The sequence below is a fragment of the Trichosurus vulpecula genome, chromosome 2, assembly GCF_011100635.1.
Source record: "Trichosurus vulpecula isolate mTriVul1 chromosome 2, mTriVul1.pri, whole genome shotgun sequence".
Classification (NCBI taxonomy): Eukaryota; Metazoa; Chordata; class Mammalia; order Diprotodontia; family Phalangeridae; genus Trichosurus; species Trichosurus vulpecula.
Genome location: NC_050574.1, coordinates 81,382,361 through 81,395,995, shown reverse-complemented (window position 1 = coordinate 81,395,995; position 13,635 = coordinate 81,382,361). Strand labels below are relative to the sequence as shown.

General features: G+C 36.9%; 1 protein-coding gene across 3 annotated transcripts in view; it reads left to right on the top strand.

The window, feature by feature from the left end:
* The window catches only part of LOC118837768 (zinc finger protein 260-like), a 45,981-nt gene extending 32,684 nt beyond the window's left edge, over positions 1–13,297 (top strand). For all 3 annotated transcript variants that reach the window (XM_036744861.1, XM_036744859.1, XM_036744860.1), the window contains one exon: positions 9,584–13,297. In XM_036744861.1, the coding sequence (XP_036600756.1) occupies positions 9,697–11,838 (2,142 nt within the window). In that variant the 5' untranslated portion in view covers positions 9,584–9,696 and the 3' untranslated portion in view covers positions 11,839–13,297. The remainder of the gene's footprint in view (positions 1–9,583) is intronic.
* The last annotated feature ends 338 nt before the right edge of the window (positions 13,298–13,635 follow it).

Genomic DNA, 13,635 nt, shown 5'->3' with positions numbered 1-13,635 from the left:
TACAAACATCTTTATTTCATATTCATTCTTTAAAAAAAATTACAAATTTAACAAACACCTAAATAAAGGGACATTTCCATATATTTAGTAGAAGAAGGTTTGTAAACTTCAGATCTTTGTTATGTATAGCTTGCTTTTCAAGTATATAATAAATTTAGCCTTTTGTTTTCAAAGCTATCTTGATTGTGCTTCTTTCTGACCTTCTTTTCTTTGCATTTTTAAAAAGATGTCTCAGAGACCCCCTTTTCAGATGTACTTGTTATTCCACTTCTAGTAGTGGCTGTCCCAAAGCTTTTCTTTCCTCAAACCTTCAAATCTATACCTAATCTCACTTTGTCTGCTTTTGTCTCTGGTCTCTATTTTGTCTTTTCACACTCTTTCACACTTTAGAATACCTATACTGACACTCTCACCCTTTCCTCTGGTCTCTAAGTTGGCTCCTTGCCAACTCTAACACTCAACTTGTTAACTGGCCTTGCCAGTAATTCCCCTTCTATCAATTTTTTTCCTGTTCACTGGCTTTTTCTCCTTTCCCTACGAATATGGACTTCTGTAGACGTATCCAGAGCATCTGGAAGTGACAACAGGAATCCTCTTATGAAGAGAGTTTGAGAGGAACTGGACAGAGATGACAAGGCATACTTGATGAAAAAGTGAAATTGATTATGTTCTAACAGGAAATGACTGTTTACTGCTATGGATGTAATTTCTAAATTAGCTATGTACAGTTAGACCACCAGTATATTTGTGCAAAAATTAAAATCAACACAGAAGAAGAATTAAAAATCCAGAACATGTGGCATGTAATTGAGGCATCTTTCTCCTGATCTATTTAAATGGAAAATAGATAAAAGAACAGGCATTGACATAGCTCTTGAAGTTTGTTAATAAAGTTTAACCAATAATTAATCACTACAAAGTCCAAAAGTTTATGGAATAACCTATACCATTAACTGACTTCCTTGCAAGGAGAGAAACGTTACAGCCAAGGATAACACTTATTCAGACTAGTAAAATTTATCTGAAAGTCTTATGGAGGATGATGGAAGATAATAATAGTCAATCTGATCTATAGTAAGAGAAGCAATAAAGGAAAAGGTTAAAGAAAACTTAGAGATCCAACTAAGTAAAATACTCCTAAGCATATTTAAAGGGTGAAGCTGAAATGAATACAACAAATAGACTAAATCAGGGAAAGATTTATTTAAGGAGGATTGAGGATTTGTTTAATAAATCCCTCTCCTCTTCAGTAACAGTAGAATCATTACATTTGGACCCGTGTTGCTGCATGAAGATGTAGAAGTGACAGTAAAGCAAACGAAAGTAAAAAGAGCAGCTTGCATTAGAGCAAGTATACCATAGGCAACCCAGTTTTGAGGGTACTGAGGGACTGATATTCAAAATATCTGAAAGTGGAGAGGACAAATGGTAAGGTAAAAAATGAGACCTTTTTATTTTTTTTCCTTTTAAACTCAGTTCCACAAGCTTTTGAGTTCCAAATTTTCTCTCCCTCCCTCTCCTTTGCCTCCCCCCCCCCCCACAGATGGCATGCAATCCAATATAGATTGTACACGTACCTTCACATTAAACATTTTCACATTAGTCATGTTATAAAGATGAATTATAACGAATGGAATGAACCATGAGAGAGAAGAAACAAAAAAAGAGCAAATAGTTTGCTTTCTGCATTCAGCCTCCATAATTCTTTCTCTGAATTTAGATAGCTTTTTCTGTCATGAGTCTGTTGGAGTTGTCTTAGAACCTTGCATTACTGAGAAGAGCCAAGTCTATCAAAGTTGGTTATTGCACAATGTCTCTGTAATGTATACAATGTTCTTCTGGTTCTGCTCCCCTCACTCAGCATCAATTCATATAAGTCTTTCCAGGTTTTTCTGAAGTCTGTCAGCTCATCATTTCTTCTAGCACAATAGTATTCCATTACATTCATATACCACAACTTGTTTAGCCATTCCCCAATTGATGGGTATCCTCCTGATTTCCAATTCTTTGCTACCACAAAAAGAGCTGCTATGAGTATTTTTGTATGTGTGGCTCCTTTTCCCATTTTTATGATCTCTTGGGATATAGCCCTGGAAGTGGTATTGCTGGGTCAAAGGGTATGCATATTTTTATAGCCCTTTTGGCATAGTTCCAAATTGTTCTCCAGAATGGTTGGATCAGTTCACAAATCTACTAACAGTGCGTTAGTGTTCCAGTTTTCCCACATCTTCTCCAGCATTTATAATTTTACTGTTTTGTCATGTTAGACAATCTGACAGGAGAGATGTGATACATAAGAGTTATTTTGATTTGCATTTTTCTGATCAGTAGTGATTTGGAGCATTTTTTCATATGACTATAGATATCTTTAATTTCTTCCTCTGATAACTGCCTGTTCATATCCTTTGGCCTTTTGTCAATTGGGGACTGACTTGTATTCTTATAAATTTGACACAGCTCTCTGTATATTTTAGAAATGAGGCCTTTATCAGAGACACTGGTTGTAAAAATTTTTTCTCAATTTTCTGCTTCCCTCCTAATTTTTGTTGCATTGGCTTTGTTTGTACAAAAACTTTTCAATTTAATGTAATCAAAATTATCCATTTTGCATTTTGTAATGCTCTCTATCTCTTGTTTGGTCATAAATTCTTCCCTTCTCCATGACAGGTAGACTATTCCTTGCTCTCCCATATTGCTTATGGTATCAGCTTACATCTAAATTGTGAACCCATTTTGACTTTCTTTTGGTATATATTGTAAGATATTGGTCTATGCCCATTTCTGCCATACTATTTTCGAGTTTTCCCAGCAGTTTTTGCTAAATAGTGAGCTCTTATTCCAGAAGCTGGAGTCTTTTGGTTTATCAAACCGTAGGTTACTATAGTCATTAACTACTGTGTCTTGTGTACCTAACCTATGCCACTGATCCACCACTCTGTTTCTTAGCCAGTACCAAGTAGTTTTGATGATTGCTGCTTTATAATGTGGTTTAAGATCTGGTATGGCTAAGCCACCTTCCCTAGCATTTCTTTTCGTTAATTCCTTTGATATTCTGGAACTTTTGTTCTTCCAGATGAATTTTGTTGTTATTTTTTTCTACCTCGATAAAATACTTTTTTTTGGTAGTTTGATTAGTATGGCACTAAATAAGTTAATTAATTTAGGTAGAATTGTCATTTTTATTATATTAATTCGGCCTACACATGAGCAACTGATGTTTTTCCATTTATTTAAATCTGACTTTATTTGTGTGAAAAGTGTTTTGTAATTGTGTTCATATAGTTCCTGGGTTTGTTTTGGTAGGTAGAGTCCCAAATATTTTATAATGTCTACAGTAACTTTAAATGGAATTTTTCTTTCTATCTCTTGCTTTTGGGTTTTGTTAGTAATATTTAGGAATCTGAGGATTTATGTGGGTTTATATTCTGCAACTTAAGTTATTTATTATTTCAAGTTGTTTTTTACTTGATTCTCAAGGATTCTGTAAGTATATCATCGTATCATCTGCAAAGAGTAATTACTTAGTTTCTTCTTTGCCTATTCTAATTCCTTCAATTTCTTTTTCTTATTGCTAAAGCTAACATTTCTAGTACTAGACCTTTTTATAGCTTCAAAATGATAACAAAATATCAATACTGATCCATAAGTATACTTTTTCATCTCATATATAATAATTTTTAAAAATTATTATTTATTTAATATTTTTAGTTTTCAGCATTGATTTCCACAAGATTTTGAGTCACAAATTTTCTTCCCATTTCTACCCTCTCTCCCCCGCCCCCCACTCCAAGGTGGTATATATTCTGCTTGCCCCATTTCCCAGTCAGCCTGCCCTTCTGTCATCCCACTCCCCCCCATCCCTTTTTCCCTTACTTTCTTGTAGGGCAAAATAGATTTCTATTCCCCAATGTCTGTATATCTTATTTCCCAGTTCCATGCAAAAAAGACTTTTTTTGAACATCTGCTTTTAAAACTTTGAGTTCCAAATTCTCTCCCATCCTTCCCTCCCTACCCACCCTCCCTAAGAAGGCAAGCAATTCAACATAGGTCACATGTGTATCATTATGTAAAACCCTTCCACAATACTCATATTGCGAAAGACTAACTATATTTTGCTCCCTCCTATCCAGTCCCCCTTTATTCAGTTTTCTCCCTTGACCCTGTCCCTTTTCAAAAGTGTTTGGTTTTGATTACCTCATCCCCCATCTGCCCTCCCTTCTATTGTCTCCCCTTTTATATCCTCTTCCTCCTCCTTTCCTGTGGGGTAAGGTACCCAATTGAGTGTTTATGTTATTCCCTCCTCAAGTCAAATACGATGAGAGCAAGATTCACTCATTCCCCTTCACCTGCCCCCTCTTCCCTTCCAATAAACTGCTTTTTCTTGCCACTTTTATGTGAGATAATGTACCCAATTCTATCTCTCCCTTTCTCCCTCTCTCAATATATTCCTCTCTCATCTCTTAATTTTATTTTTTTTAGATATCATCCCTTCATATTCAACCCACTCTGTGCTCTCTGTCTATGTGTGTGTGTGTGTGTGTGTTACACACACACACACACACACACACACACACACACACACACATACGTACATTCACTTCAGCTACCCTAATACTGAGGTCTCATGAGTTACACACATCATCTTTTTAGTAAGTCCTTTATGATTTCTCTTTCTTGTTTACCTTTTCATGCTTCTCTTGATTCTTGTGTTTGCAAGTCACATTTTCTGTTCCAGCTCTGGTCTTTTCACTGAGAAAGCTTGAAAGTCCTCTATTTTATTGAAAGTCCATATTTTGCCTTGGAGCTTTATACTCAGTTTTGCTGGTAGGTGATTCTTGGTTTTAATTGGTTTTAATCCTAGCTCCCATTGACCTCTGGAATATCATATTCCAAGCCCTTCCATCCCTTAATGTAGAAGCTGCTAGATCTTGCGTTATCTTGATTGTGTTTCCACAATACTCACATTCTTTCTTTCTGGCTGCTTGCAGTATTTTCTCCTTGACCTAGGAGCTCTGGAATTTGGCAACAATATTCCTAGGAGTTTTCTTTTCAGGATCTTTGTCAGGAGGTGATCGGTGGATTCTTTCAATTTCTATTTTACCCTCTGGCTCTAGGATATCAGGGCAGTTCTCCTTGATAATTTCTTGAAAGGTGATATCTAGGTTCCTTTTTTGATCATGGCTTTCAGGTAGTCCAATAATTTTTAAATTATGTCTCCTGGATCTATTTTCCAGGTCAGTGGTTTTTCCAAGGAGATATTTCACATTGTCTTCCATTTTTTCATTCCTTTGGTTCTGTTTTATAGTATCTTGATTTCTCATAAAGTCACTAGCTTCTACTTGCTCCAATCTAATTTTTAAGGTAGTATTTTCTTCGATGGTCTTTTGGACCTCCTTTTCCATTTGGCTAATTCTTCGTTTCAAGGCATTCTTCTCCTCATTGGCTTTTTGGAGCTCTTTTGCTGTTTGAGTTAGTCTATTTTTTAAGGTGTTATTTTCTTCAGTATTTTTTTTTTTGGCTTTCCTTTAGTAAGTCATTGACTTGTTTTTCATGGTTTTCTTGTATCACTCTCATTTCTCTTCCCAATTTTTCCTCTACTTCTTTAACTTGCTTTTCCAACTCCTTTTTGAGCTCTTCCATGGCCTGAGACCAGTTCGTGTTTTTCTTGCAGGCTTTTGATGTAGGCTCTTTGACTTTGTTGATTTCTTCTGGCTGTATGTTTTGGTTTTCTTTGTCACCAAAAAAAGATTCCAAAATCTGAGTCTCAATCTGTGTCCTTTTTTGCTGCCTGTTCGTGTTCCCAGCCAATTACTTGACACTTGAGGTTTTCATCTGGGTATGACTGCTTGTAGAGTAGAGAGTACTTTGTCCCAAGCTTGAGGGGCTTCAATGTTGTTTTCAGAGCTATTTCTGCTCAGCAAGCTCTGCCACATCAGCACTCCTCCTCCCTCAAGATCCGCCAACCCGGACGCGAATCAGATCCAAGCAGTCTCTGCAGTACTGCTCTAATCCACCACTTAATTCCTCCCACCAAGTGGGCCTGGGGCTGGAAGCAACTGCAGCTGTAGCTTTGGAAGCAGCCTTAGAGCTACACCACCTCCACTGCCCCCGGGGCAGTGGCCTACTGCTAACTCCTTTCGCTCTGTCCCAGCAGCTTTTCCCATTAACCATCTCTGTTGTCTTTGTAGTTTGTGGGTTGTGAAGTCTGGTAACTGCCACAGCTTACTGATTCAGGGTACTATGCCTGTTCTGCCCGGCTCCCAGTCTGCTTGGTGGTGGCGTGGCCCATGCTGGGCTCTGCTCTGCTCCACTCCCAGCTCTGTGCAATATACCCTCCTGAGTCACCATCCAGCCGGTCCCGGGCTGGAGCCCTGTTTCCCTTTGCTATTTCATGGGTTCGTCAGCTCTAGAATTTGTTTAGAGCCATTTTTATAGGTGTTTGGAGGGACCTGGTGGGGAGCTTAAGCTGGTTCCTGCTTTCCAGCTGCCATCTTGGCTCTGCCCCCCTCATATATAATAATTTTATGAGTTATTTACATATGAATACAGAGCATTCTTGTTAAATGTTTGAGAAGGGAATAGCCAGGAATTTTACAAATGTTCTGTGTCTTTACCATTGCAAAACTAACTGAAAGCTATGAACATTGAAGTGTCCCTAAGTCAGTTGTAAACTCAGAAAGGTACCTATTCACACAGAAAAAACAAACAAAGAAACAAACAAACAAATGGGTAAGGATGGTCATTGTACAGATTATGTTATATATTGGAATGGATAACTGATAAGTGTTGGTCCATCAATACAGATATGTTGGACAGACTCTACAGAGGCACAGTGCCTAGAATTGAAGAGGAGAAGTGCAGTCTGGATTGCTTTTGACAATTTGTAAAAATATTGTTCATGACCCCAGACTTTAGCATGGAATAAAGGTTTGCGTTTTTTATGGCAGTAGTCATTTTGTAATACTGTATGACTACAAATGAATGTCATCCAAATAACAATTGCAAGGTTTATGTTGGTCATAAGTAGGTTTCAATACATTACCAATGAAATTGTATAAATGAATGAAAAAGCATCTAATAACATTACCTGCTAGCAACTGTGCTAAATAAGTAGGGATTGTGCAAATTCAAAATTAAGTCAGTGAGCTCACATTGTGATGGGAGAGACAATACATAGAGGATTATGTTGGCAAAGCAATGGTGTTTTGGTAAGTAAAGTCATAGGAATGATCAATATAACAGTAGGAGAGTCAATTGACATGTCTTTTTCAGAGACATGGTTGCATTTATTTCATTATAGTTCTGATGGCAAGAAGTGGATGACAGGTAGGCAGGTCTCTTTATAGCAACATGTTTGAAGTTGGCTGAGGTGGAACAGCATGGTCAAATTCGGGCCTGACTAGATATAGTGATGTCTGGCTAGTTTGGACAGTCCACCCCCAGGGCAGGAGTACCAAAATGTGATGAAGGCAGACATGATATGCTAATCAAGTTTAGTTGTTCATATGAAGCTGGAAGATGTAGCTAGCAAAATAAGCAGTTAGAATACAAAGAAATTTTGATCAGATATGATAAGCAGAATCTTAATCAGATAAAATTCAGTACTCATTGGGCTTTTAGTCCTTCATAATTAACTGCCTGTCAAACATTTTAAATTGGATATTCTATAAGTATCTCAAACTGAATATATCCAAATTATCTTTCTTCCCAAAGTCTGCCCTTCTTCCAAAATTCAAAACTTAATATTTTTGTGTAGGGCATCACCATCTCATTTGCGCAAGTTTGCAGTCCTTTTACTCTTTTTTCTTATTCACCTTGCATATGCAGGCAGTTGCCAAGTTTTGTTCTACTTCTGTAACATATTACATCCATTCTTCCCTCTCTACTTAACATGACCACCACTCTCATTTAGACTCATAACCCCTTTCTTGAAGCATTACATTAGTTTTTAATTGTCTCTTTGTCTCATCTTCTCCCTCTCTCCTATCTTACATACAACTTCAAAGGAGATTTTATTTTCCTCATTTTGAACTTAATGGGCTCCCAAAGAAGAGAACATTTCCATGTAAAGTAGAACAGAAAAAGAGGCTATGTGAAATCATAAAATTTTGATATGCAACTTCCCTTTAAAAAACAATACATAATAAATTCATCATGTTAACTTTCAGAGCTGTTCTGTGTGTGCTTCTGAACTAAGTGCATTCAAAAAAAATTCTTCAGTGACCCATTTTTATTTCTTGGCAGCATTATTGCTAGCTTTTCCTCTCCCCTTTTCCCTTTCTCTCAAATGAAAATTGGAAAGAAAGAAAAGCAGTCCTTGTAGTAAATAATGATAGTTAAGTGAAATAAGTCTATACATTTGCTATGTCCGAAATTGTATATTTCATTCACAACTTTGAGTTCATCACTGCTCTGTCAAAAAGTGGGATGCTTCATCATTGATCTTCTAGACTTGTTATTTGATGTCGTATTGGTAAGAGCTCTTAAATCTTTCAAAGTTGTTTTTCTTTACAATGTCATAACTGTGTAAAATTTTCTCTATCTGCTCACTGGAGGTTTACTCAGATGTCTCTGAAACTGTCCATTCATCACTTCTTGTGGCACTGTATTTCATTACTTTCACATACAGTGATTTTTTTTTTTGTCGTACCCTAGTTGATGGGTACAAACAGTTGTGCACAGTTATTTACTACAACAGAAAGAACTGCTAAAAATATTTTTGGGCAAAAGGTTATTTTTCTTCTTTCTTTGATCTCTTTGGGGTGTAGGCCTAGTAGTGGTATCATTGTTTTAGAGGTATGTACACTTTAGCGATTTGGGGACCATAGCTTCAAATTGTTTTCCAGAATGGCTGACGTAGTTTACAGTTCCACCAACAGCGAGGGTACCAGTGTGCCTGTTTTCCCATAGCCTCTCCAATAATTATCAATTTCCTTTTCTAAAAAAATCATTTTGGCCAATCTGAGAGATAAAACAATTAGACTTGCTTTCATTTTAATTTTTTAAATTATTAGCGATTTGAAACATTTTTTCATATGGTTATTGATAGCTTGGATTTCTTTGAGAAATGACTTCATATTCTTTAACTTTCTAAGATTAACTTTTAAATTTCTAAGAGAATGTTTGTCATTCTTATATATTTGAATCAGTTCCTTGCGTATTTTAAATATTAGGCCTCTATTAGAAATTTCCTGCAAAGATTACCTCCCTCCTCAGTTAACTGTTTTAATTCTATTTTAGTTGTGTTTATTTTGTTTGTGAAATTTGTTTTCTATTTTATATAATCCAATTTGCACATTTTATTTTCTTTGATTTATCTTCTATTTATAGTTGTAAAAGGTTCTTTCTTCCCTACCCATCTACTTTATGTTGTGACTTTTTTATATTTCAGTTGTGTATTTATTTAGTATTTATTTTGCAAAATGGTTTGAGAGCTTTTCTTGTGAGAGGAAGATCTGTTGACTACCTAACTCTCTTTTCTAGGTTGATCATCATCCTTCTTGATTGAACAAGCAGAATATAGAAATTTTTTTATAGCATAGCTTCCAAAGAAATGTTGATACTATTTCTTTATTTCTTTCAGATTATCTTAGCCTGGAAACTAAGCATGAAACTGAACATTCATCTTCAAAGCAGACTAGTTATACAGGAATATCCAAGGAAGGACTCAGAAAAGAAGTCATCTGGGCTTCCAAGATGAGAGAAATTCAGGAATGTGATATTAAATTAGAGAGGCAAGAGAACAACCAGGAGAAACAATCCAGACAACTAACAAATGCTCCGAAAAAATTATCTAGTGACTATAATACATTCCCGGGAAGTTTCAGCCCAGGGTCAGTCTTTGTTCCACAACAGAGAGTTACTACAGGAAAAAGTCTCCTTAAATATAATAGAATCTCCTTAGGAAAGAAGCTTTCTAAGTACAATAAATACAGGAAACCTTTTAGTTACCACTCAGACCTTATTCAATTTCGAATAACAAATTCTGGAGACAAATCATATATATGTCATGAATGTGGGAAAGCCTTTGGTCAGAGGAGATATCTTATTGAACATCAGCGAATTCATACGGGACAGAAGCCCCATAAATGTAATGAATGTGGAAAAGCCTTTATCCAGAGAGGAAACCTTACATCACATCAAAGAATTCATACAAGAGAGAGGCCCTTTGAATGTAAAGAATGTGGGAAGGCTTTTAGCCAAAGGGGTCACCTTACTGAACATCAGAGAATTCATACTGGAGAGAAACCTTTTGAATGTAAAGAATGTGGAAAAGCCTTCAGCCATAGGGGTCATCTTGCTGAACACCAGAGAATTCATACTGGAGAGAAACCCTTTGCATGTAATGAATGTGGGAAAGCTTTTAGCCACAGGACATCCCTTATTTATCATCACAGAATTCATACTGGGGAGAAACCCTTTAAATGTAATGAATGTGGGAAAGCCTTTAGTCAGAGGGGAAACCTTACTGAACATCAGAGAATTCATACTAGAGAGAAACCTTTTGAATGTAATGAATGTGGGAAAGCCTTTAGCCACAGGGGTCATCTTACTACACATCAAAGCATTCATACATCAGAGAAACCATATCTTTGTAATGAATGTGGGAAAACCTTTAGCCAGCGAGGAAACCTTATTGAACATCAGCGAATTCATACTGGCGAGAAACCGTTTGAGTGCAGTGAATGTGGGAAAACCTTTAGCAGAAGGGGATACCTTCCTGAACATCAGAGAATTCATACTGGAGAGAAACCTTTTCAGTGTAGTGAATGTGGAAAAGCCTTCAGCCACAAAGGAAGTCTTACTGAGCACCAGAGAATTCATACTGGAGAGAAACCTTTTCAGTGTAATGAATGTGGGAAAACCTTCATCAAAAACTCACGTCTAGCCCAACATCAGAAAATTCATACTGGAGAGAAGCCATTTGAATGTACTGAATGTGGGGCAATGTTCAGCCAGGAAGAGAAGCTTATTGAACACCAAAGAAGGCATGCTGGAGAGAAACCTTTTGAATGTAAAGAATGTGGAAAATTCTTTAGTCGGAAGGGATACCTTACTGAACATCAGAGAATTCATGCTGGAGAAAAATCATTTGAATGTAAAGAATGTGGGAAATTCTTTAGTCGGAAGGGTTACCTTACTGAACATCAGCGAATTCATGCTGGAGATAAATCCTTTGAATGTAGTGAATGCGGAAAAGCTTTCAGCCAAAGGAAGTACCTTACTCAGCACCAGAAAATCCATACTGGGGAGAAGCCCTTTGAATGTAATGAATGTGGGAAAGCCTTTCGACAAAGGGGACACCTCACAGCACATCAGAGCATTCATACTGCAGAGAAACCCTTTGAGTGTAACGTGTGTGGAAAAGCATTCCGACAGAGAGGAAGCCTTACTGAACATCAAAGAATGCATGCTGGAGAGAAACCATTTGAATGTAATGAATGTGGGAAAGCATTTAGTCACAGGAGCAGTCTTACTGAACATCAAAGAATCCATGCTGGAGAGAAGCCCTTTGAATGTAATAAGTGTGGGAGAGCCTTCACCCACAGGAAATCCTTCATTTACCATCAAAGACTTCACAGTGGAGAAAAACCATTTGAATGTAACGAATGTGGGAAAGCCTTCAGTGACAACTCTTATCTTACCTTACATAAGAGAATTCATACTGGAAAGAAACCCTACAAGTGTAATCATTGTGGGAAGGCTTTTAGCCAGAGAGGAAACCTTACTGAACATCAAAGGATACATACTGGAGAGAAACCCTTTGAATGTACCGAATGTGGGAAAGCCTTTACCCACAGGAAATCCCTTATTTATCATCAGAGAATTCATGCTTAAGTGAAACTCATTGAGTGCAGTAACCATGGAAAATCTTTTAGCCACAGCAGATAACCTTAATTCACACTGGTGAGAAGCTTTTTGAAAGTAATGAGTGTGAAAATCTCTTATCTACAAAGGGAAGCTTAATGAACATCAGAGGATTTATACTGTAATCATGGTGATCCCTGAGATATTATTAGAAACTTTATAATATTGAAAAATTATATATAAGCAGTGCATGCTGGAAACCTTCAGTTGTAACTGAAGCTTTAGAAAGCACCAGATAACTCTAATTAAAGGAAAACCTTATGAATGTATTTACTATGAAAAATTTTAGAGTAGTTTATCCCTCATCAAATGTTAGAGATTCCATACAAGATTATCAGTGGAATTGTGGTGCACTGCATGTAGTACTGGATTTGGAGACAGGAAAACTTGCATTGCAGTCATGCCTCAGACAGTTACTAGCTGTGTGACTCTGGGCAAGGCACTTAACTGCTCTCAGCCTCAGTTTCCTTATCTGTAAAACAAGAAAAAATTGTAGCACCTACCTCACAGGATTGTTGTGAGGATCAAATGAGATCAAATAAGATAATGTGTAAAGTGTTTTGCAAACCTTAAAGCATTATATAAATGCTAGCTGTATGTGATAATGTGGGGAATGCATAACAAAGCCCTGTCAGGTTTTGTTTTGTTTTGATCACAGATAGTTGTTGCTTTCCTTAGGTGTGCATTACTCAAATTTGACTCCCTGTCGGTGCGTAGCAGGTCCCCACTCCTGACCCCAGTGGCAAGGGTCCTCTTCTCCAGACACTGAAGCCCCTCCACCTGTGGGGACAGCAAGCACTGAAGCAGCTTGGGCTGCTTGGACATAGTCTCAGGAAGAGGGAGAGGTCTGCAGAAAGGTCCACTTATGGTAAAGCAAGAACTGTCTGTATTAGAGAGTAAAGGTGGCAGCATTTGTCTTAATCTCCTTTGTACTTAAATACATTGAGGGAAAAAAATTAAATCTTATTACCTTCCTTCCTATAATACATACTGGCTGCCAGCTGATGGCTGAATTACATGAGTTAGTGCAGCCAGTGTTTGGGTGCAGAAATAGGGCCTGAAGTACAATATATTTTTTAAACTGTTCAGTAAAGTCACCGAAATGTCATATAATCACTTATCTATATCTTTTATATTCTTTTAAAAATATTCTAGTTATAGTAAAGACATAATTTTAAAGCATATTACATCAGAAAAGAGCATTAGTGTTAAGAGTTAGAGGACCTGGATTCAAATCTCTCTGACACTTCCTCTGTGACATTAGGCAAATCACAATATCTCTGCAACAGTTTTGGTTTGTTTTTTTTCATCTGTAACCTGAGGGGGTTGGACTATAAGATCCCTTCCTTCTCAATGTCTATGATTGTCATAAACTTATATAGAGTTTTCTCAATAAAAAATATGTAAGTTAATTCTATCAAACTAGTAACAAAAATGTCTTCTTTGCTTTCATTTTCCCCTCAGAATTCTTTCTTTTGCATGATTTACCACTGCTGCTGCTTCTGCTGTTTTAATGGTTGTAGAGAAAGCACTGGACTAGGAGTCAGAAAAAAGAGAATTGAATTCCAATCCCATTTCATACACATTTAAATGGTATGACCCCGTACAGGTCATTTTTTACCTCTTTGAGCCTTAATAGCTTCATCTTTAAAATAGAGATGATAATAACTCTTCACAAAAGCCTTTCTCTGGTACACTGTGCATGGAGATCACTCAATAGGGCAGTGTAAAGCAAATCAGTCTCTGACAGGTTATACAAAATTGAAA